This window comes from Anas acuta, chromosome 1 (genome assembly GCF_963932015.1).
Source record: "Anas acuta chromosome 1, bAnaAcu1.1, whole genome shotgun sequence".
Taxonomy (NCBI): domain Eukaryota; kingdom Metazoa; phylum Chordata; class Aves; order Anseriformes; family Anatidae; genus Anas; species Anas acuta.
The window spans coordinates 148,457,341-148,482,473 of NC_088979.1; the positions used below are offsets into that span (position 1 = coordinate 148,457,341).

Consider the following 25,133-nt stretch of genomic DNA (forward strand, 5'->3'; position numbering starts at 1 on the left):
AAATAAGTATGAAAGATGACTGCTGAAGCTTGAACCTGCGTTAAGTGGCACTGAAGAACAGTTGCAAGGCTGATTACAGATTTCAAAGGACTCTTGTATTACAGTGTGTAAAGCTTTAAAGCCAAAAAGGCTGCAGATGCATAGATTTCGTTTGTTTTTGTTTTCCTTCTGCTGGAAAAAAAAGAAGTCTTTTCTATTAGACACAATTTGAAAGCACTCTGGCTTTGCCTTGGAGGACATCTGACAGCAGATTGGAAGGGCTCTGCTCCTGTTGGGGCACTGGACCTGCAGTCTTCCTTTTTTGAGCCCTTCGGAACCTGATTTCGAGCATCTTCACGAGCAATCAGGATTCTTGGGGACTTTGCTGCGTGACCGTACTGTATCTGCCTTGCGCATGCTGTACAATTCAGACGTTGCCTTTCCTGCAGTTCCCATTGTGTTAAAGTTAGCTTGCCCGCTGCACGTAACCCAGTTCTGTCCCTCTTTTTTCAGCCGAGGTAGGAGTGCAGACCAGGGAGAGAGCTGGTGAAATGCCTTTGCCTACCCCCCTGAGCGATGCAGTTTTACTGTCTGTGGCTCAGGGGGAGAAGGGGGGAGCCGAGTGTGTGTTAAATCGTCTGAGTTTTACTGGGCTGCCTTTTGAGCGAGGGGGGAACTGACATCAAACCTCCGCTCCTTTATTTAAGGTGACTCCTGAATATTTAGAAGTATTCTCCACTTTTTTTTTTTTCCCAGGAGAAAATCAAAATGTTATCTTTGCCCTTTCAGGTTTTGGTATAATCCACATATAAATGAGGTGATAAAAAGTAAGGATTAAATAAATCTTTGCTAATACTTTTTGATTGGCTTAATCAATAATTAATCATCTCTTAGATGAGGCTGTAGCTTGTGGAGTAGATATAATTGGATTAGCTTCGAGAGGCCTTTGGAGCTTTGAAGAGATTAAAATGGCTGTCAATCCCGTAATTAAACTGCCACAAACAAAAGCAATAGTATTAGAGTCAGTCGGCTTTTTTTCAAGGAATCAACAAGTACTTGCACACCCCGACTGGTGGTGCAGGCAGTCTGTTCTCGTCCGTGATTTATTTCCTTCAGTGAGGGGAATATGTATCAATTATTTTAATCGCGTGTGCGCCTACAGGCCGGGGTGGCAGGTGAAACTGTAGGCAGAAATGGCTGGCAAAGAGCTCTCCGAAGAAAAGCGAGTTTGTCTGCTTAAAACAGCGAACCTGCTCCTCGTCTTCAACCTATTAGGCACTGACTTTTCATGGTGTCTTTAATTGGCTAAGTAGGTTTGGCCTCCATGAATGAAGGCTTTATCTGGCCTGCTCTTCCCCTCCCACCTATTTTGGAAGGTTTTTTGTCCGTCTTTCTTCAAACAGAGGGCTTTAGCAGGAATAACTTCCTTTTAAAGGCTTATTATGCTCTGAAGCTTCTACTGTATGTGATTGTATTATACACATGTGAATTGATATGTGTGCATGTGCTAATCTATATTCTGTTTTCGATCTCTTACAGAGATGAACTTATAAAACCAATGGGAGTGCGGCCGGATGGTACAATGGCTCCTTTGGAAGAAGCAGTCAGCCAGTACCACACCAACAAGCAAGACAGCTCAGATTCAGACTAAAGCATCACCTGCTTCACTCTCAATTCTCCTCCAACCCACGTTTTTCCTTAGAGCCACGACATCTTTTATCTAGGCGTTTTATCCTCGCGTTAGCCAGCGTCACTTTAACTGGTCGATTATTGGGATATTTAAATGATGGATCCTGTGGTGTAATGTCTGCATTTTTATTATGTCTGTTCAAAGAACACACTGATTTATTAGTTTATGATCTTTATTAATTTAAAACTAAATGTATTTCAAAGGGATGAAAAGTGAAAGCCTACAATGTAAAATAAAATATAAACGTTTTGATTTTCCAGAATCCTGTTTTCTGAACTCTGTAGGTTTTCCCATTCTTTATATATATTTTTTTGTATTGTCCTGCTAGTCTCTCTTTCCTTTTGTATGATTCTAATTAAAGAAATGAGTTTGCTTAATGGCATTTAGGAGCGGAGGGTGTTTAAACTTAGTCTGACTGACCTTGTAAAGCTGCTTTAACTGGCATTCAGCGGTGATTTCAGAGCTACCCTTTTTAAATGTCATTGGTAAAATCTTAGGCCGTAGCTTAACCACAGACGTGCATAGTGGTAAGAAATCCAGTGCGTCACCGACTGCCACTAAATTGGGAACAAGATGATGTATGTTGTATGTCCTCTCCCCCACACACACGTTAAGACCACACAAATATTACCACCATCACCCCCCACTTTGGTTAAGTAAAAACATCCTTATTCAAAACAGCCTTCAAGTATGTACGCTTAAACGTGGCCGTGAATAGCAGTGGGCTGAAGAGAAGTGCATGTGGAAGTGTTTTACTGAATTGGGGCCTAACGGGTGTGCCACTCTTGAAGGGAAGTCAAACTAATAACAAAGAAATAGTTTCCTTTTCAGGGAGGACTTAGGAAGGATGGGAAGGTAGGAAGCAGAAGAAAGTGTAATTTTCAACTGTGTACTCTTAAAAACAAAGATTAAAGTTCTAGGCGTGCTGCACTGCTGTTGTTGCCTCTTTGCCTGCTTGGTTCCTCTCCCTGTGTGTTTCTCTTGATGCAGTTTACATGATGAATAATCCATATCCTAGATCGTAATTCCTTTTTTTTAGCTCAGAACCGTACACATTCCGTTCTTGTGAACCTCACAAAGGTGGTGAAGGTTTTCCAGTTTGTCGTTGTTCCCTTCAGGTTGATACTGGTTCCCTGTAGTAAGGCAGTTGGTGTTCAAAGGCTTCATGAAGGGAGGACTTGGTGTGAAATCAGGCTGTGTTTTCCTATGTGAGGAGCTTCCATAGATCTCATCCTTCCAAAAGGATGAAGAAATAACGCCCTGCCCTCATCTCAGCAGCTGTTTTCTCATGAGACACTGTCCAGCCGTAGCTATGCCCCATTCTTTTATTAAAGGGATCTAGGGTCATTAATTCTCTACATTGGTGTATGCTGGCACTCTTCTGAATGTTTTAATAACTGATGTTTTATGGCTTGGTGATGATGATGATGGTTATGATTTGACTTGGGCTATATCATCTGCTGTATCCACGTGGAGCATCACATTTTGCATAGGCAAAAAGGAAGCCAGCTGCTGTTCCCACACTTGTTTTAAGGAGGAAGCAACAGCTGGAGCAAAGCCATGTACTGCATGTATAATACTATAATCAGAGGGAGTTGTGCAGGAGCAGGAAACGTGCTTGGCTGCATCTAAACTCAGTCTCAAAAAAATTAAATTCTGGGTTTTGCATCACCCATGCCTCCTTTCAGTTCAGCACAGGTAACTATTGAGTTGCAGGTGCAACTACACGATACTATATATTGCAGGTGCAATATTTAGTAACTATATGAGTTGAGGGGCAAGGCATTTACAAACTTGCTGAGGAGCAAATCTTCCCTGGGTCTGTTAATGAGGCTTTGAGTCTGTCTTGGTAACAGCTGTTGGATCATGGGGCTGGAGTAGTAATTGCAGTAATAAGCTTGGGTATAGGTTGCCGTAGAGTAATAGGTACAGAGTAAGGAAGTAAGTGAAGACTCGGTTGCTTTATAGGTTGTAGAGCATGTTCCTACCATCAGCTGGCTGAAGAGGTTAATAGGATGGGCTCCAGGGACCTTGTTACAAGCGCTATAACATGAGGGGTTTGTGACCTGGCTCCTGCCCAGTGCACCAGTGTGATGCAGTAACTACTGCTGTTTAGTTTGTCTTGGAAAATACACACTTGTATTGGGTTTTACAGAGGTGAGATGCTTCAGCTGAGGATGTGAGGACCAAGAGCAGAAGGTTCTGCCTGCACGCTGCCGCTCAGGAGCACGGTTTGGGTTGCCTGTAGTGAAGAGAGAGGAAAGAAAAATTAAAAAAAAAAAGCTCTCTGGAAAGGTGTGCTTACTGTGAAATTAGGATTTACTTTATTTATTTGCTAAGGTGAACCTCCAAAATCTGGATGCTTGGGCATCTGAGCCTTATTTAAACCAACCAGCTGTTCAGGAGCAAGGAGAGCTCAACCAGTTTGGGGAATGCAATGGGTGCAGTCACCCCCTCAGCAGATGGGAATTGCTTTGTCCTGGCACATTCCCATCCCCAGGCAGTGCTTGCAGAAGGCCTGAAAAATCCCAACACTGTAAAAGCTTTCTTCTAGGCCTTGCTGCTGGCTGGGGTTACAGTGGGGCGGTAACACTGCTGCTACAGGTTTTGACTGCGTAGTAATTGCAACGTAGCTTATTTTACAGGGTTTAGCCAGTGGATTTCAGAGACAGGTACCTTTCATTTTCCAAAAGCCTCTCACAGGCAGTCCCAAATACAAAATCTTGTGCTTCAATCTTTGTCTTGGCAGCGGCGGCCAGAAGTAACGCAGTTCCCATCAAAGCTCATCAATGATCTGGAAGTTTTGCGTTTCTTTGTTTCCGCTTAAATAGAGTTATGAAACAAAAGATGATGGGAAATTGCTGAAATTTGTCGGGGTACTTTGTTCTTTTGCAAAATCACCCAGGCTTATTTGTCTAAATGTTAATGAAAACTTCCTGGCAGGTATTCGCAAATGCTAATTGAAACTTTGTGTGTCCCGAAAGTGGTTTTCAGGAAAAAGGGGGACGTTTACAATCTGTTAAAAATGTTTTAAGAAAATTACCAGAGCGTTAAAGAAATTTGCAAAACGGGAAAACCATAAAATGTTTTGAGTATACATTTCTATATATATATGTGTGTGTGTGTCCAAAAGAGATTTTTCACCCTATACGTGGGCTTTCTACAAGTATCTGAAAGTTTTAAAAAAAAGGGGGGGAGAGGGGAGAAAATTGGGCAGTGGTATGGTTCTCTTACAGTTCTTCAAGCACCAATTTTCCTCTAACTGGGTGAAATAGCTGTTGTCAAAGGTGGCTTTTAGGAAGAGAATATCGCCACGAAGCACGCTGTCATATCAGGAGGTTGCCAAGCATCCTAGTCCAAAAGAGGAAAGTAAACCCCGCGGTATACGAGAACCCAAATCTCCCGGAGGAGCATTCCACAACATTGTCCTTCACCTTATTGCCACGGAACAGCTAATAAAATCCCGCTCCTTAATAAGGCTGCCTGTAAAAGGACCGTTCTGCTGTTCAAACAGCTGAAAGCCAGACTTTACAGGTCTTTGATGAGCAGCAAGTTAAACAGCTAGCTGCCCAGGTCAGAGTCTTTGCTGGACAAGCATGTAAAAATGGTGAGTGAGGGGTGGTACAAAGATGCAGCTCACTTTCAAAGACCAAAAAAAAATAAAAAATAAAAAAAAAAAAAATCAATTTAATCTGACAAATGGAAATCCTGTAATGTTAACATCTCGATCAGCTGGATGGCTCTGGCTCGCATGAAAAGTGATAGGGAACGTTTATTTCCCGATTTCCTTATGCACAAGCCTTTGCTCTTCCTGAAGTCAGTTCACACGCCATGCTCCCACACTGGTTGTGCAATATTTGGGTCAGGAGTTTTGGGGGAAGTGATGTCCTTTTAGCATCGCAACGTATCCTCCAGCTGGGGGTGGGTAGGAACACGGACAGGAGAAGTGAGGAGGGGCCACAAAACTGTTTCACCAGGAAGGGAGTGCAAGCAGACAGGTCTCTGTGGCACAGGAGCTGCTTTTGATTCCCCCGTGGGACACCTCTAAGGGCTGGGCTGCCCCGCAGCTATTCCCACCTTAGTGGTGTGTGGCCAGGCTGGCAAGGGAAAAATCCCCCAAACCAGACCGTCGTCACAACTGGCCCAGCAGCAGCTGCCAGCGCGTGGCTCAGGTCAGCTCCTGTCCTGGCCGGGAGCTACAACATCCAGCGGGATGCTGCTGCTGGTGGTGGGGCATCCCGGCTTTCTCTGGAGCGGGCACGAGCGCAGATTACTGAGCTGCTGCCGTGCTTGGGAATCGGTCCCTCCGACAGCATGCCAATCTCTGTGGGGTACCTAGGCAGGCTTTTAGAGGTTGGTGGGGAAGGAATTATTCAGACCACCCAACTTAGCTGGCTAAATTACCCGGGCAGTCTCTTCAAACTCCTGCTCCAGTCACGGATGAGAGGGAGGACAATTCAGAGTTAGGCTAATTTGGGTGCACTGAATGACCCTCTGCAGGAGCTTTGCTTTCCCTCCCTTGACTACAGAGGGAGCCTGGGGAGACCAGCTGGTTACATTTAGCTGCTAAATTGGTTGCCAAAAGATGGGTGGTGAAAATTCCTTCCCGTTTCCCCTTTGCCATGGACTGCACTCTTCCCCGAGCAGGATGCTCGCTCCCTCTCTCTGGCGAATTTGGAGAGTGCTCCCGTGGTGAGAGCTGGCCCTCCAGGAGCCTCCGTGAGTACATTGTGTGTGGGATTTCATGGACTTCTGCTTAAATAGCTCCCTTAGAGAAGCTTTGCTTCTGGAAGTCTGTTTAACAACTTGCCTTGCCATAAGCCAAGTTTTAGATGTGTTCTGAAATGTCAAAAGCAAAGAGGAATCTCGTGCAAAACCTGTAACTGGGGAGGAACAGATAAGAGAGAGAAAAGACCCGTAAGTTCTCTCCAGATGTCTGAAATGGAGGTGAAGGTGATGCCATTTAAAATAAACCCCGCTGGGATTGCCCCTTCCTCTTTGCCTGATAAACCCATTACAAATTCAAACAAAAGCAGCCAGGATCCACGTGCTTCAGGGCATCCGTAAGCCCTCTTTTACCTTGCAGAGCTCGTAACAGATGCTGACCATGGGCATTAGTCCTGGTCTAACCAAAAAGGCCAATTCCTAATTCTGGAGGCTTAAAAATACAAGTTTCTGCCATACAAAAAACAGGTAAACCTACGAGTGTGTTTCAGAATCCAAACCTGAACGTAAACTACTGGTGTTTTAAGGCTTCGGGATTATTTAATACTCAAGAAATTCTCTTGCCCGGTAGCTCACAGTGCTGTGGCACGTCACACTTCCACGGGCATTTGGAAAAACTGTAGTTTGTTTATTTTTTTTTTCTTTTTCAGAAGAGAGCAGCGAGTGCCCGGATTCCCTCCTGTTTTCTCAGTCCCCAAATGTTCATAACACCCTGTTGGGGAGGAATAATTCCCATCCAAGTTGTAAAACACACTTATAAGTAGATGGGAAAAGCATGAACAGAGCTGGGCGGAAAACAAAACCGCCAGGAACGAGATCTTATTTTGCATGCTTCTCACTGTTGTATTTTTGCCCCAATTAGCATATTTTAAAGACAAGCCTTTAAAAAAAAAATTCTGCTATCTGCCTGAACTGTTCTGAAGCTTTGAACTTTTCCATCCTTTCCATTGATTATGGCCAAGTGACCCATATTTAAAAAGCATTTACAATAAAATTATAGCACTTTCTTTTGTGCTGCCGGCTTTCCCAGTGAAAAGCTAAAATGTTTTAAAATTGTCACTTTTTGACAGAGGTAATGGCTGTAATATATTTAGTCTCTTCCCCCTTGTTGTGTTTAAAATGGCTATGCTAATAAAGGGCACAGCTGTCGATACTTTATGGCCTGCTGGGGGGAAGAGGGGGAACGAAGGCAAAAAACAGATTGACTGTGTGTCAACAAATGCAGCTGGGAAAGAAAAAAAGAAGCCCCTTGAAGGCCCCTGCAACTTAAAGTCCAAGATAAATGATGTCCCTATGCTTAAAAAAAAAAAAAAAAAAAAAAAAAAAAAAATGGAGGTTGGAATTCAATAAAGGGAGACTGAAAAGGAAACTGCTTAAAACTGAAAGCCTTTTCTCTGCCTCTAGACAGCTTACAAGAGAAATGAGCAAAACTGACCACAGAAAGAGGGTGAGCGGCCAAGAAAGAAAACAAAGGCCTATCCTGGAAAATATATTGCGTCAACGAATTATCTGAAGTGCATTATCGCCGGCGGGCGGAGAGCATACAGTTTAATGGAGATGCAACAACAAACTTTTACATGCCGCGGCCTTCAGGGGAGCGGGCTGCTTTGTGCCTAGGCCAGAGGGGAGGGGAAAGGAGAGCTGTAATTATTCATAACAAATAAATAAGGCTGGGATGCAGTGGCCCCCAGGGTGCTGGTGATGGTCACTCCTTTGGGGGCTGGGCCCTGTGCCCCATATGCCCCACTTGTAGTGGTCTTTCTGCAGGGTGGTGAAGTTTGGGGTATGCAGGGCCCATGGGGCTCTGGTAGTGGACCCAAGGTAGGTGCCTCTCGGGTACAGGCATTTGGCACCAGGGAAAAATGATCTCAGAACCACAGGTTGGAAGGGACCTCTGGAGGCCACCTGGTCCAACCCCTGCTGCAGCAGGGCCACCCAGAGCAGGCTGCCCAGGACCGCGTCCAGGCAGCTTTTGGAGATCCCTGGGAGCCCAGAGCTGGGCCCAGTGCGGCCTCACCAGCACTGAGCCGAGGGACAAGCGCCTCCCTCCTCCCCTGGCTGTGCTTTGCTTAATATTTCACAAGGACGTGTTGCTGGCTCATGGTGCTTTTCCCTTTCCTGCTTCCCCAGGGACAGCAGTCACAGGAGAAAATGTTGTTCCTTGGCCTAGCAATCATGGCAGGCCTCCTGTGGTTAACTGCATGAAGAATTTCTACCTATGGATGAGTGGGATGCAGAAACCCACCGGGGGTGGTTTCTCGGTGGGTATGTCCTGTATTTCCCAGAGGCACACCAAGGGAATGGGTATTGCTGCATTAGTGCTGCTGCAACTCCTGCAGCTGCCTGGTGAGATCCAAGGCCCAGACATTCCTGGATTTTCTGCTTTTTGAAACCTTCTTCTCTTCTTTACATTCCTACTTCTGCCATTTCTCCTGCCCTAGCACCTCACAGAATCACAGAATTTCTAGGTTGGAAGAGACCTCCTTTTTTCTTTCTATCATTCAGTGCCTTTCTTGCCTTGTTGGTAGTTCCCATTCAAAAAAATAATAATAATAATTAAAAACAAAATAAAATAAAATCTTGAAAAGGTAGTCAAATGAGAAACAGGGTTATTAATTTTCTCTGTTTCCAAGTGGTTTTTTTTTGTTTGTTTTGTTTTGTTTTTATGTGTGTGTTCTTTTTAACCTTTGCAAATTCTCTAAGAATGGAAGGAAGGAAAATAAGAAAAAAAAACAAAAACAAAAACAAAAACAACAACAACAACAACAAAAAAAAAAAAAAAACAGATGAAATCAGGAAAACAGGAAAAAAAAAAAATCCTGAAATTAAATAAAGCAGTCATGTCAAATTTTTACTAGAACAACAGAACATTAAAATGGCACAGAACGTTCTCATTTCCTTCTGTAATTGTTTGGGAGAGTTTTAAAAGGCTGTAATTTTTACTATTCCTGCTAGATTTCCCTTGGTAAAGCCCTTGCACCAGTAGACGTCAATACTTCCCAGAGGGTGTGTGTCTGTGGGATGAGACGTTTGCATTCATTTTTCTTTGCAGAAGAGTGGGTTTGGTGTGGCCAATGTGCAAGAGTAAAAAAGTGTAGCTGATGCCAAGGACAGAAAAGATTACCTGCCTGTGCATTGACTTCTCTGATGATGCCCTGTTTTGACTTTGGGATGCAAACTTCTTTGCTTGTGATTGTGTGTCTGCCTGTGAGAGCCCCACTACTTCTTTAGTTGGGAAAAAAATGGAGAAACGCAGAAAAACAGGAGAAAAAAATGGAAATCTGACTATGTGACATAACCAAAGTGGGTTAATTTTACAGAGAAAGGTTCTCCTGAAGCACAACTGAAGTGGTAAAGCTAAGTAGTTTCTAGGTTTCTGTATGGCCCCTGCATAAGTAAAGTTTAGTGTTATGAGGAAAAAGTAATGGTAGTAATTGGTGCAGTGCATATAGCTTGGCTGTAGGTAGCTTGATAGTATCTGAATAGTAACTGCTTTGGAGAATGTTATCCAAAGGACAGTGTCCAACAGGTTCCTGGAAGACCCGTGGCCTGTCTATAACGTGATTTGGAAACAACCTTGAAGTGCTGGAGATAGCCCAGATGGTGCGTAGTGGTCAAGGCCAATGAGTTACGCAGCAGCTCCCTAATCCCTGCCCGGGGAATGCAGGAAAGCACGGCCAGCCACGAGGTGATCCCCTCCATACAGTGCTGGCGAGACCACGACCACGGCCGTCTTCAGCGCCCATAACTTAGGTAGCTGCCGAGGCCTGACGAGTCCAGCGAGATGATTTACGGTCGCACTGCCTAGCACACCCAGGGGAGGCCTGAGGGGAGGCTTGTGCCGGAGCCAGAGCAGATGTTTTCTGTAATTCCTGATTTGCAGACCACCGCAATTTTCCAGGGGAGGTGCAAACCCAGGACAGCGGCTGTTGAGCTCATAGGCTTGCTTTGTTTAATTACCATTCACAGACTGTTTAACGGGGGCCTAGAGACGCCAGGAACCACCAAGAGCCAGAGGTTGGCTACCACCGAATACCTCTGCAGGAAGGAGGTATGTCAATCCTTTATTTAGCATAGCTAAAGAAAAAGAAGAGTATTTTGTTGTGTGTAATTGGACACTGAAGAGAGAGACTGTGAGGTCTGGTGGGCTTGCTGTCACATGGAGCTCTTCAGCCTTGCCTTTGAATCTGGACAGCCAGGCTGCTGCCACCGCTGGTGTTATGTATGCTGTAGGGGATCCTGTGGGATCCCGAAACATCTGTGCTTTGTACCAGTTGCCTGCAGGTCTTCAGGTTAAAGCCTTTTGGGTAGAGTGTCTCCCCTAGTCCTTTTACACTGAAAATTCCCAGAAAGCAACAGGTCAAATTTTACCTCTTTTATTTATTTCTTTATTTTCATTTTGTGCAGCTTTTCACTTTGTCTTCATCTCTTGGCCTATCAATTTTAATGGTTAGTGTCTTAATATCTTGTTTCTCATCAGAACCTGGTCTTTGGGGCCATGTTAATTATTTTATATTCAACCTGCCCAGTACACAGGTGCCTCTGCTTCCCTCCCAGGCCCTTGTGGTCTCTGCTGGCCTCCTTCCACCAGGTGTGGACGATGAGTGGATTTCACCTCAGGTTTAACTAATGGAGGCAGGGAAGGGGAAGGGGAAGGGGAAGGGGAAGGGGAAGGGGAAGGGGAAGGGGAAGGGGAAGGGGAAGGGGAAGGGGAAGGGGAAGGGGAAGGGGAAGGGGAAGGGGAAGGGGAAGGGGAAGGGGAAGGGGAAGGGGAAGGGGAAGGGGAAGGGGAAGGGGAAGGGGAAGGGGAAGGGGAAGGGGAAGGGGAAGGGGAAGGGGAAGGGGAAGGGGAAGGGGAAGGGTTCAAGTGTGAGCTTAGCCTTCATGAAACACCAGAGGATCCATGTGGTAAAGAAACTAATAAATACCTCCATGCAGGTTAAGTTTGGGGCCAAACTGGCACCTTCTTAGGTGCTATCTGCAGCTGGGCACAGATGTGTAGGAAACAGCTTTGCTTTGTGTGTGAACAAAGGGTCTTCCTCAGCACGTGTCACAGCCTAATGGAGGCTGGGTTTAGGCCGCTTTTCTTGTGAACACGTAGACCATCCACAATGCTCCCTGGGCAATAATGTATCTTACAGCTGAATTTCTTTGATAGTTGTCCCTCTAAAAACATGCTTTCCAGTCACGCTGCTGCTCTGTGCAGGTAGACACGTCTCCTTGCTTTCCCTGTGGCCACTCCAAACCTGCCGGCCATGTTCAGTCATATTTGGCCGTCCAGTGAAGGTGTCAGAGATAGGGTGTTCCTAGATGTGTAATGTTTAGGGCTGCTTAGAGGACATTCGGGGGACATGCTAGAGTCTAAGGCCGCACCTAAGGCGTCTGCTAAGTCTGCTTGCTTCTCTGCTCCAGAGAGCAGCACGTCCCACCTGTGAGATACATCTCAGGGAGCATCACTTGCTCTCCAGAGGTGCCCATCTCTCCGCTGGTTACACACTTATTTTTCAGATAGTTAAATCCTTGAAATGAATTTTACTACTGCCTTTAATTCAGACAGTTAAACCCTGAAACCCGCTCTCTACAGACATGGTTTTCTGAGGTGGATGTAATCTGTCCCCATCACTCCTGAGCTGCCTGGTGAGGTGCTGTGGCCAAGGAGCCCAGAGCAGCCGTGGTGTTTGTGAGTGGCAAGGGGGCTCCCTCATGGCACAGCGACACGCACACCCATGTGGGAGACCACGAGTATTTCCAGCTCTGCTGCCAGCACTTCGAGGTGAGTTTTCAGGCAGCTGGGAGCAGTGGGGTTGGTTCAGACTTGTTTTCCTGCCACAAAACCAGGCTGTGGCTCAGGAGGCAGGCTCCTCAGCCTCCAGCTTGCCCTCAGGTGGGGACAATTTGCCGTGCAAATAGCTGCAGAGAGCAGGCTCCAAAATGCCTTCTGCTTGCAGAGCCTCGTATTGCCCTGAGTGAATTGAAGCCGTTCTGCAGGGGAGGATGTTACAGGGCTTGAACTGAACGCTGTGAAAGGATTATATCCAAACATTGGAGACTGTCAGAAAGCTGGCTGGGTACTGACAGGAGGGATGGTTGTGCAAAGCCCTTGCTGGTTTCTGACACTCTGAAATCTTCCTTGTGATGAGTGCTCTGGTGAGGAACTGTATAAAAGTTCCCAAAATCAAAAATTATAAGTTATGCAACAAGGTGTTCAGGATCACAACAGAAACTTTGCAAACCTAGCCAAGAGTCATTTGCATGTAAAAGAGAAAAAAAAAAAAAAAAAAAGCAGCTTCTCAGCTGCAACCTAAACTTTGTGCTCAGTTAAATCTCCCCAGCCCTGGGCTGATCCCTGCAGCCCCTCCCGGGTTTTCAATGCATCCAACAATGAAAGTGAAATCCAATCCCATCCAATTAGAGGAAAATGAATGGCTCATCTACAATAAATGGGCTCTGAATAACAATAAGCCAACAAGAGAGCAATGAACTGGAGACAGAGTACAATCTTCCTGAATGTTAATCGGCAACTAACTCCACAAGCTTCTTAGAGGTGGAAAGAATTGGAGGAAAATAGATTAGGGAGGCTTTAGAGCACATTGCCTTTTAACTGCTTAGGCCTCACTTTTTTTTTTTTTTTTTTACCTAAATACAAGAATGTTTCTGATGCTGCCTTTTGCAGGGAAGGTTGGGGGGCTCTGTTCTCGAAGTTAAATATTTTCAGTTTAGTTACAGTTTGGCATGGTAGGTCCTACTGTCTAGCCCCTGGTGCTATTTCATAGTTTCATTTATTTGAAAGTCACTTTATAAATTGACAAAGTAAAAGTGTGTAAACCTCTGAAAATACCTCCTGTAGATCTGAAGATTTGCGGACACCTCAGAGTGACATCTCACAGTGCTCCTTGATGTGAAGAGCCCATACCTTCCTGCCTTGCAATGAAAATGTTATTGATAATCGTGACATTTTTGGTACTCACAATGTTTTAAATAGTCCTAGTATCCATAATAACGTATATTATATATAGTTATAGATACACACAGACTATCCCTGCTTGCTCCTGAAGAACGCCATCAGGAAATCATGAGAGCAGTGGGCCATCAGAAAGGGTAGTGATCTGAGGAGAAGGTGCCATCACTAGCTTTGAAAAAGCCCTGGCAATGTGACAGCCAGCAGGGCATGCTGTGATGCCCAAGTTTGCAGAGAGGCTGAAATGATGTGTTCCCATCTGTGCTGACAGGGTCTAAGATCTGTGGGGGTGCTCAGTGCCCTGCACTTCTCTGCTCCTTTGGTGTCTGCCTACAAAAGCTCTTCATGGTGGGTCCCCAAGGCGGGGGCACTACTAGCACCTGGCCATTGGAGAACTAACTGGTCCTCATCAAGCCAGTCACAAATGCATAAAGCAAATGAGCAAAAAAAGGGTAATGGGGTAACTTGTAATTAAAATGCTACAAAAAAAAAAAAAAAAAAAAAAAAAAAAAAAAAAAAAACTTTGTAATTTATTCCATCAGCAGGGGTTATTGATGCAAGTATGTTCCCTGTGTTGCATTCCCTATCACTAATTTCTTCCCAGAGGCAGCTCTAAATTTGGTATCTCATGGCCAAATAAAGCTGGCAAGTGTGTCTATAGAAAACCAAAGTACATTCTCTCTGTTTATTGCAAGATGGGAATGAAGAGAGGAGCCATATCCCCCCTTTCCCTCCACTAATTTGCTGTACAAGGAGAGGGGGGCGCGTTGTATTCTTTCAGAGGAGTAAGAATTTGATAGGCGTATAGATAAGCTATTAAGTAATATACATGCAGAGCTAAAGGGGATTTGGAAGGGAGAATTATTCATTTGTTAAATTAAATAACAACTTGGTCTCGGCAGCATTAAAATAAATTTCCAAAGGCCATTGTTTGTTTGAACAAAGAGGGGAAAGGAGCTGTTAGGAGCAGTTTACACAGCTCAAATATGAGGGGCTGTGTGCGTTAATAAGACCAGCGCTGGTGCTCAGCATGTAGCACAGAAAGCACATTTGCTGTAGCGAGCTGGACGCGCTCTGGCCAGCACTTGGGAACGTAGCATCACACCTTGCCAAGGCTTAGCATCGAGAGCGAGGCATGCCAAGGGGAATTTCAAATTCCCCATGTATGTTTTTTTCTGAAAACTGACTTAGATCATTGGAGCAGAACAAGGCAGCAGCAGTAACCAGTACAAGTCCCAGGCTTTGACTGTTTGGGGGCAAAATAATGTTCCTCTCCTTTCCAGCAGCCTCAAGGCACCATTGTCCTTCCTGCATCTTCCCTCATCCCCTCAGCAGTAATCACAGGGCGCTTACTGGAGCCTCCCACCTTGTTTGTTTTCTTGGCTTTGTTCATCACTAAATGCAACTCTTTGGTTACTGTGGGATGCAAGAGGTTTGCTCTGCACATCCTGGGAAGAGGTAGGGCTGCTTTGCTCCCCAGATCAGGTGTGGTTTTGGATGCAGACCAGGCCCAAGTATCTTAAAAATATTTTTGATTTTAGCACTCTAGCCTTATTATGCAAGAACTTCAGAGCTTTACGCTCATTTTATGATCAAAAAGGCAGCTGCACAAACTGGTTAAATTGTTGGTGTAAAGGTTTATAAATCCAGATTCTGGTCACTTGATTTACCAGAAAATGGCACCATCTATGTTCTTCGTGGTTTTGTCTGTAGAGACAGTGGTATTGCCCACATAGCAAGTTGCTACTCATTGTGGGCATCACAGTGAAGAGATGAGACAGGGTAAGGTGAATTTTTTTCAGTGAAAACCCAGTTTTCTGTGAGAATTTTGGAGTGAACATTTTGATTTAGAAGAGCAATATTCCATGAAGACAAATAAGTTCACTTTTCAGAGGTGTCCATCACATTTTCATTTTTGGCAGGTGGGGAACCATTTCCACTTGTCTATTTGGCCACGATGCCTCCAAAGAACTGTGGGCTGAGGGCTGATGTCTCACCTTCTCCTGTGACAGACTACCCCTCCATGAGGACCATTACAGGAGCTCCTGGGAGGTTCCTGCCCCTGCTCCACATGAGACATGTAAGAGATGGATGACCTTCTTCTGGCCAGGAGAGCTTCCTCACTGGGGACCTCAACTGTGGAGCTCACACATCAGCCCTGAGGTAATTTGGCTTTAATTTAGAGACTTAGGGCTGCCCTTGAGCCTGAGCCTTGCACTAGGGCATCCTCTCTCCCTCATCCTAGCTCCAGATCTCCCTGTGCCATCCAAGCTGGTAGGAAAGCACTTCAAGAACTTGCAGAAGGCAAAAAGCTAAGCATTTTGGCCTGGGGTTCTGTATCTTCCCTCAGGTCACTTACTGAGCTGATTATCCTTCTGTCCATGTGTGACCCAACCCTGGCTGCCCTCACCACATCCACATAAAATGCTTGAAAAGTCTCTTAAGTGCCTTCATCAACTGCACCCCCGCTTGGAAACTAAGAGCCAAAACCCTATCCCTTTAACCTTGTCCAGTCTTAGCCACTGTCTTTTATTTTTATCTTCCTTATGACAGACAGATTTGCCCTGTCATATTTATTATTCCCAGCACTGCTCTGGTGCTCTCACAGGGCTGCTTCCTCCAGAGCTGCTTGAACAAAGCTTCATTTGAGACTAGCTTTGGCGGCCCAAAGCTCCCTACAGGGATTTCTTCCATTTCTGCGAAAAAATCTGGCAAACTTTCACTTTTTTTTTTTTTTTTTGTAGTGACTGGTTGGCTTCTTCAATTGAACTCCCCTGGTGGTGATGAATTCACAGTGCTGGGGGTTGTGCTGGTGGGATGCTTGGTGCCCAGCCCCCTGTGAATAACCCACATGAGAAAGGAAAAGTCAGGGACTGAATGAGTTGGGTCCTGCGGGCCTCTACCAGGCACCTTTCTGTGGGGAAGTTTTACAGATGTTTCAAAATTCGTTAGTTGATAATTCATGGCTAACTCCTGCTATGTTCATCTCTACTTTTGCTCCCCTCCCCATGTGTCTACTGTCTGAGAAACTACGCTAGGGAAAAAAGTGTTGGAAAGAAGTGCCTTCATCAGGTAAAATTGGTGTCCAGGTAGTTCTTGAAGGGGAAGATTGCTCAGATGACTTCTACAATCATTGGTGTGGACATCTTTACCGACTCCAGTGCTATTAGTTGCTTGAAAGGGAATGCTCACTGAGAAGGACTTTGTCTGTTAAGTAATACTTTGAAAGACAAGCACCTATTTTAGGAGAATACCTAGTCTGGATGGAGACTTGTTCTGGTAGTTCTGAGCTCTGTCATAGGCATGGGGTCAAAAGCCTCCTCAGGACCCATAATGTTGTCCTACCAGTTGTACTTGCCATGGTACCTATGACCAGGCTAAGGTAGCATTTAGCACTGCTTTTAACACCTTGCTGCCATCAGCCTGCTTTTATTTGAGTGACCAATTATACTGTCAGTGGCTATTAGCTGTAGCACTGCAGGAAGAATGGGCCCAGGTCATCAGGTACGCCTCTGCTCAGCTCAACTTGCCCCAAAAGGCAGATTTGAGAGTATCTTTGCACTAGGACAGCCAGGATTTAGTCTGCAAGCTCTCACTGCATCCTCCATCAGTTTGAGGGGTCTCAAGCCTGCCCCATCCTTAGAAGCTGCCAGTGTGTCCATAGCTCACTTCTTTCACCACCCCACCTCTCAAATGTCCTTACGACCCAGGATGCAGCAGAGCTTGGTGGGGTCTGCACCAGGAAGTTGGCTCCCCCCATGGAGGGGAACCCAACTGATTTTATGAGGCAGTTTTCTGACCTCACTGCAATGGTAATCTTTTATTTTCAGTATTGCAATTTGTTTTGAATCTAAAATTCAAGCCAGAGCATGATGAGCACACACACAGAGGATATCAATTGAAAAAGAAGCCACTGAGCAATAGTAAACAGATCTACCCATGTTACCCATCTCTCTGGTTTTATCATCTGGAGAGCAAACAGTAAAAATAAAATAAAATAAAATAAAATAAAATAAAATAAAATAAAATAAAATAAAATAAAATAAAATAAAATAAAATAAAATAAAATAAAATAAAATAAAATAAAATAAAATAAAATAAAATGCTGCCTGCATTGAAACATCTCCCCAAAACTTGACATCCCTGAAAGATTTTCAATTACATTTTTCTGGGGGAGGGGAAAAGTGACTCTTTAGGCAATACACCCTTGTTTGTTTTTCATCAAGATAAAGCTTTGGTTGATACAATGGGGCTAAACTAACAGTCTTGGTTTTTTTTTTAAAAATAAAAAATAGGGGGGGAATATCTAAAACACTAAGGTTCAAACCCAACTCACCTTTTGGCAATTCTAGCAGAGTTATGCTGTTTTGGAAACACTGTCAAAATGAAAGTGGTCCCAAAGTTTGCTATAGGAACACGGCTGCCATTTTAGTGGGTCTAGCAAAAAATCCTCAATAGTTTATAGAGAGAGGAACAGACAGCCAGTCCCTGGAGATGTACAGGGCTCCAATTTGGCAAGACTCACCAGGTAATCCTTTTTCAGCAGAGGCTTGCAGGCAAACTATCAAGCCAATCCAGGAATAATATAAACATTAATTACAGGCTTTCTCTCAGTACAGAAAACATGCATTTTAATGCCTCTTCAGGGGATTTATCATACATGAGAATAAGGTTTATTTTTTACCACTCTTCCTCTTTTACTCATGAAATCCTGGAGTTTCCCAAATATGATGCTCCACTCTGAAAGACTAAGTCCTGAGCTGGTAGAAAACAGGACAGCACAGCTGATTCCCTCTGCAGCTATACCGATTTGCACCAGCTGAGGATCAGCTCCATTACATTACCTAGTTGTTGGAGCTACTCTAATTCTTTATTCTCGTTTGATTTCAGTTTCAAAAATTAAACTGTCTTACAAAGTGAATGTTTACAATTGAGTCCAAACCTATTACACTGAAACTGTTTGATTGTAAGCAGGTTAGATCAGCTTTCCTGTGATAACAGCTTCTGATATTGGTGTCTTTCTTGTGCAGGCTTAAAACTTTGCTTGCAAAATCTCCTTGTATTCCTTTGAACTCCCTTGGGAGATTTAAAAAGAGAAAAAAAAAAAAAAAAAACCACTCCAGTTAACACTCCCTCATTTCATTTTTAAAGGTCATGCTCAGAGCTGGCAGTTGTTATAGGAGCTGTCCTCTGTAAAGAAAAGTCTTAACTAGCCAGGCACAGACTTAACCTCCCCATCGAAAAACTAACATTGTCACTAGGATATGGAGAAACCATGGTGAAGAACTAGCAACAGCTAGACCACGGCAGAATGAGCAGTCGGCATCTGCTCGGTGGGCCTTTATCATGCAGTGTTGTATGTACGATTCAAAATGCACAGGACGATTGTTGAAATGATGTAGACAAATTGACTCAAATTAGTTTAGCATGGGCCATGCAAAGTTTAAGCTTGTTGAGCCCAGACACATAGCAACAGCCACCGCACTTGGGGCGACCGTGCGATAGAAGCGCTCGCGGAGAAGCACGACGCCAGCCCACGTTCACGGGCTTTGCTTTTGTGCCTGCTTGCTCCTTTTCTTTTCATTCTGCCCAGCTCTAGAAAGTCTTGGCAGAAGCGGTCCCTGCTGAAGACTACACTGGCACTGATAATTTTATAGAAGTACTTGTGAGCTTTAATGTCATTTTATACTTCCTTAATCTTTTGACTGTTACTTAATGACAAACAAATCCCCAAAGAACTGAGGGGAGGAAAAAAAAAAAAAAAAAAAAAAAAAAAAGATTAAAAGGATTTTGAGATTGTGTTCTCTGCTTTCAGTCAAACTGTCCCAAATCCTGCCAACACAATTCTCCAGTGCCCTATGACACCCCTCCCCAGACCACCAGGAGTGAGTTTCTTATTGTATTTACAGTAATCTAATTACAACAGTTCTTCAATTCACAGCCAGCTTTGGTATACAGACTTTAGCAAGGACTCTCCTCTCGGTGCAGATTGCAAACCTTAATCTTTTAAACTAACACACTCACGGGAACCCCCCCAAAAAAAAGTTCTGAGATGCCTGCACAAGCTAAGATGTGTCCAACCCCCTAGATCTCTCCAATACTTCTCTCGTCTTTGTGTTAGGTTTTCTTTTGTGCCAATTTACTGCCTAAAAGTAATGCTAGAGCTCCTAAGAGATAATATTCTGTAAGCTTATCAAATGGTGATAAAAACAGTTTGCCTGCCAGAACATTTCTTTTTTATAAAAGATGTCTGTCTAAATGTGTGTAATTCCCTTAAAAAATTTGTAAATGCCTCTTTTTATTTCTGTAGTAGAAGCAGCAGCTAAGTAGAGGAAATAAGGACAACGTTTTTCTTAAAAGTGAAATACATTTCCATCTTAAAATCATCATTGCCCCAAATCATTTGATACAAGTCTTAAAGCTGATTAACTTTATTTAGAAGATTTGTATGACAAATCTAGATGGAGCTAATACATAATAAAAATGTCAAGAAAATGAATACAGAAAAGATTGTTTTATATGAAGGAAAATATAAAACAAAGCAGAATCTGCAACGAATTACCAAATCCAGGCACTCTGTGTGTCATTACAGCCATCTAGCTATACGGAGAAGTATTGCACTCTTCAGCTTCATTTCTGTCACAGGTTTTCCACGTAAAGCTTTTAAAATAATATTGGGTTTGCCAATACACATCTTCTGGAAGTTTGAGGGAGCTTTTGTCTTCCTCTAGTCCATCATTTGAATCTCTGAGCTGTTCTCATGTAAAGTTGAATCTTCAAGTTAGTAAAATCTTTATTCTCAAAGACTTCAAAAATAATTTGGGCCCAACATCACTTTAAAACTTGGGTCTCCCCCATTACTGTGTCTTTCAGAAGATGTACATAAGGCAAATATGTTTATATTCATATTTCATTTGAGAGTAGTTCAAATCCTCAGCTTGGCTTTTGGTATCTGTAGATACCTGTGAAGCTCATCCATCATTTTGCCTCCAAGTGTGCACCACCATTCTTTGTCGTATCAGAAAGGTTTTTAAACTTAATTCCCACTGATAGGATTCATTGCAATGCAAGCTGAACTGAGATGGACACTCAAACCTACTGTGTCCTGTCAATCTTGAAGAACTGGGAACATAGCAATTGTCTTTTCTGGTCTCACATTCACACCTGAAAAATTATTTCTAATGGACCTTCACGCTGTTTTCCTCTGAGCAATCTGGTCGTAGCAACTCAATAAATGAAGCAATTCTCATTTAGCTTGTAAAATCTTGTGGTTCCTGGATAATGAATGTGCCTTGCTCAGGCTGAACAGACTGGAATATGAAATGGCTTTGAACAGGTCAAATGAAAGAGTAAGAGACAGCAGCTGCTTGGAAACCTCCCAACTTCCATCAAAGTGTTGTGGAAATGACAGGCTGTATGTAGCAGTTTATTTCTGTGAGATCTAATTTAAAATTTAATCTCTGGGATAACATATCTAATCCTCACAGCCCAGGAGTTTATCAGATTGTACAGCCTACAGGAAATGCTCCTACCCTTATGAAAACAAAGTTCTTCACCAATTTGGAAGACGTTCTTGTGAGACACTCAGTCTGCCCTAAGAAAAGAAGGGACTGTGTTGCTGCAAAGGAAGGTGTGGAGCAGGGAAGCCTGCAGTGTACGAATGCCATCTGCTGGCTCCATTAAAAAATATGAGCCTCCAGCAAGTGCTGCTGCCGTCTTTGATGACGGATGTGGAGGGCCAGAGCTCGTTCCGTGTGTCGGCATGAGCCAGTCACATCACCCCGTATTTAACTGCATGTAAATAGAAGAAGAATCAGACTGAGATTGTATGAGCTACACCTGCCTTAATGTAGCTGTCTGTGCTCCAGCATTGGGTTTTTTAATGCTTTATGTCATCAGGGCTTAGTTAGATTAGAGGGAAAAAAAAAAAAAAGGCATCTGTAGTTACAGCTGGGAAGTGCTTTTGCTGAATACCATGTTTAGATGCAGTAATCCTCACGTAGGTTTATTCCCATTAGACTATTGTTTTAGCTGACACATGCCACGCTGCACAGAAAGGGCTCTGCACCGCAAAGCCAGCTTTACCCTAGGAGATTTAATCTCTCCAGGTCCTTTCTCTCCAGGAAGAGATAGATGGGGTTTGTCCAGCAAGCTGCTCTGGGACCCATTCCCTTGTGCACTTAAATGCTGCGTAATACTGAGACACAGCTTTTGTGATTCTGGAGTCCAAAATACCTGCAGTACTGGGAGGACACAGCCTGACAGAGCAGTGGTTTCATAGCCAAGGGCATTCCCTAAGGCGTGGGATGAAGGCAGCTGAGGATGTGAAGTCTCCTGGGAGAGGATTTAAAACAAAGTTAGTGCAGCTGACACCCTCATCTGTGAGTGCACCCTGTGGTTAACTATCCTGGCAAGTGCACCTGGGAGAAACCAGATCCCTTTTTTTTTTTTTTCAGGGCAACAAACTGGCTTGCTCCAGAAGGATCCTACAGTGGAGAAGATGCCCAGGAGGGCCTGGGGGTGAAACAGGGCAACCCAATTGGGCATAGAGGAATCACGCCTGCACAGGAGCACGTACAGCTTGTATAGGCTACTGGGATCAACCTCTGTGAGTACACCATGGGGTTAAAAGCACAAAGAACAACAGCAGAAGTCTGTGAGGAAACATCAGGCTACACCTGGAGAGAGGGCCCCTTATCTCAGCAGTGCAAGCCCCAGCTTTACAATATTTGACATGGGCCTCCAGATTCAGAGGATATAAAAATACCAAATGTTGAGTGGGTTTAACTTGCCTTTACTTGCCTTCTGGCTCCTGAGCTGTTAGGACCCATAGACAACCCTTTTTATCTCCAACACATTGCACCAGACACATAGTACAATGTTAGCGCTGGCCAGGGGAAACGATTTTATCTGTATAGAGATGGGACTGATTCAGGTGCTTTTGCTTGGAAATATTAGGGCATGTTTAGAAAGTATGCTTGAAGTTTATAAAGAAAATCATTGTATTTTCATTTTATAATCAGTGAGTAGTCAGAACTTTCCCCTTTTATGTTAGCTACCATGTACATGGTAGACCATTAACGATGAGAAGCAGTTAATGATAGGTCAGTGATAGGATACGACTAATGAAGGGAGGACTGCAGAACTGCAAAGTTTCTGAGTGCGCTGAGTGGCAGACAAAGACTCTGTAAATCCTGGGGGCTGCGTTCAGTCCCTGACACTTTGTCTCTGCTGCTCCTTCACAGAGCCAGCAGCTCTCCAAGCACTGCTCCCACACGGCTCTGCACCACAGGGTCCATCCATCCCCCAGGAGCAAACTGCTCCAGCACAGGTCCCCCACGGGCAGCAGCTCCCCCCAACCCCCCTGCTCCTGCGTGGGCTCTCCATGGGCCGCAGCCTCCTCGAGGCCACATCCACCTGCTCCACGTGGGCTCCTCCACGGGCTGCGGTGTGGAGATCTGCGGCACCGCAAGAATCTCTGTATCACCCATGGCTGACCCTCGGAAAGCCCCAGCTCCCACCGCACGAGCACAGGGTGACCACATACACCACCTCCTGAGCCCAAGCACCATCTGCTTTGCAGGATGTCAGAGCTGTACTGGGATGATGTCCTGGTTTCAGTTAGCACAGAATTAATTTTCTTCCTAGTAGCTGGTGGAATGCTGTGTTTTGGCTTGGGATGAGAAGAGTGCTGATAACACCCCGATGCTTTAATTGTTGCAGAGCAGTGCTTATACTAAGCCAAGGACATCTCAGCCTTTTGCTCTGTCCTGCCAGCGGGCAGGCTGGGGGTGCAGTAAGAGCTGGGAGGGGACAGACCCAGGACAGGTGACCCAAACTAGCCAAAGGGGTATTCCATACCATCTGACGTCATGCTAAACAATATATAGGGGTGGCTAGCCGGGGGGAGGGGGCCGGACTGCTCGGGGTTAGGCTGGGCATCGGTCAGCGAGTGGTGAGCAATTGCATTGTGCATCACTTGTTTGTACATACTATTATTACTTTCCTATTATCACCATTGTATTATTATTGTTATTATTTTATTATTATTTTGTTATTATTATTTTCCTGTCTTATTAAACTGTCTTTATCTCAACTCACGGGCTTCACTTTCCATTTCTCTCCCCCGTCCCAGAGAGGGAGGGGGGAGGGTGAGCGAACGGCTGCGTGGTGTTTAGCTGCCGGCCGGGTTAAACCACGACAGTCTTTTTGGCGCCCAACGTGGGGCCCGAAAGGTTGAGATAACGGCAGATCTGATCAGAGTGTGTTAAACTAAAATTGGTGTAAGGATTAGACCTGCTTAATAGTCACTTGTCATAATGCTGATTGCTTTAATCTCAACTCTGCTGCGCCTGTTTTCCAAATTGAGTATTATAGTACATTATTTTCCGTATTTGCTCTCTGTCGTGTTGTTTATTCTCTCCGGGCCCTGGTTTCAGATCATTATGGTGCTGTGTGTTGTAGCAATGGCTTATGAGACGATGAAATATGTGATCATGACTCTAACTTGTTATTTGTATTCAGTAACATCGTCGACTCTGTACTTTGGAAACTGTATCTTGGAAACTATTAGCAATTATACCTATTGTTTTTTTCCATTATGGAGTCAATCTGTGGAGGGGAAAGGGGAGGATATTTTTCCTTACTTGCTTACTCTCCCTTTCTCCTTCACCACCCCTGTATCCTCCTGTCCCAGTTCCTGCAGCCGCTCCAGTCCCAGTTCCTGCAGCCGCTCCAGTTCCAGCTCCGGCCGCTACTCCAGTCCCAGATCCTGCAACTGCTCCAGCTCCAGCTCCTGAAGCTGCTCCAGCTCCAGCTCCTGTAGCCGCTACAGCTCCGGTTCCTTTTGCTGCAGCTCCTGCAGCAGCTCCTGTGGCCGTGTCAGAGAAACGAGCTGTAGCAGTGCAAGTTGACCCTGCAGAGGGTATTCCAATCCCTGTAACGGGGTCAGAGAAACGAGCTGTAGCAGTGCAAGCTGCCCCTGCAGAGGGCATTCCAACCCCTGTGGCAGACCCTGTAACAAAGTCAGAGAAACGAGCAGTAGCAGTGCAAGCTGCCCCTGTAGAGAAGGTGAAAATATGGTACAGAAATTCAAGTCGTTTAGAACGCAGAGAGTCTTCTGCCAATCCAGGTAAGGCTTCTGCCAAAACTAAGTATAGAGATGACGAAGATGATGACGACGCTGGGCCATCAAGGATTCAGGAGGAGGAAGATGAGGATGCCGAAAGAGCAACAGTAACTACCCGAAGCCTAAACGAGCGCGAGCTACGAGATGTGCGAAAAGATTTTGGTCGCTGTATAGGTGAGCAGCTTGTCACCTGGCTGCTCCGGTGCTGGGACTCTGGAGCCAATTGTGTGGAATTAGATGGCAGGGAAGCCAAGCGGCTGGGATCCCTTGCTCGAGACGCCGGCATTGACAAAGCAATTGCAGATGGAGCACGACCCACCAGCCTCTGGAGGCGTCTCCTCTCAGCTGTGAGGGAAAGGTATCCCTTCAAGGAAGATATTTTATGTGTACCAGGCAAGTGGACCACTATGGAGAAGGGAATCCAGTACCTGAGGGAATTAGCCGTACGGGAAGTGATTTATGAGGATCCAGACCAGACACAAACATCCAAAGATCCAGATGCAGTCAAGTGTACACGACCCATGTGGCGGAAGTTTGTACGGAGTGCACCATCATCATATGCCAGCTCATTGGCAGTAATGGCCTGGAAAGAGGATGAGGAACCCACAGTGGATGAAGCGGCTAAACAACTCCGGCAGTACGAAGAAAGTCTC

The 25,133-nt window shown here is 44.8% G+C and overlaps 1 protein-coding gene and 1 long non-coding RNA gene across 2 annotated transcripts in view; both read left to right on the top strand.

The window, feature by feature from the left end:
- Positions 1 to 2,599, top strand: part of RIC8B (RIC8 guanine nucleotide exchange factor B) — a 34,681-nt gene extending 32,082 nt beyond the window's left edge. The window contains exon 10 of the mRNA XM_068664597.1: positions 1,519 to 2,599. Coding sequence (XP_068520698.1) covers positions 1,519 to 1,630 — 112 coding nt within the window. The 3' untranslated portion in view covers positions 1,631 to 2,599. The remainder of the gene's footprint in view (positions 1 to 1,518) is intronic.
- Positions 2,600 to 6,247: 3,648 nt separating this feature from the next.
- Positions 6,248 to 17,329, top strand: LOC137846608 (uncharacterized). Its single transcript, XR_011090574.1, has 6 exons — positions 6,248 to 6,388; positions 7,799 to 8,215; positions 10,364 to 10,445; positions 11,979 to 12,167; positions 15,365 to 15,515; positions 16,097 to 17,329. It is a non-coding gene; the product is annotated as an uncharacterized lncRNA (long non-coding RNA).
- Positions 17,330 to 25,133: the final 7,804 nt, after the last annotated feature.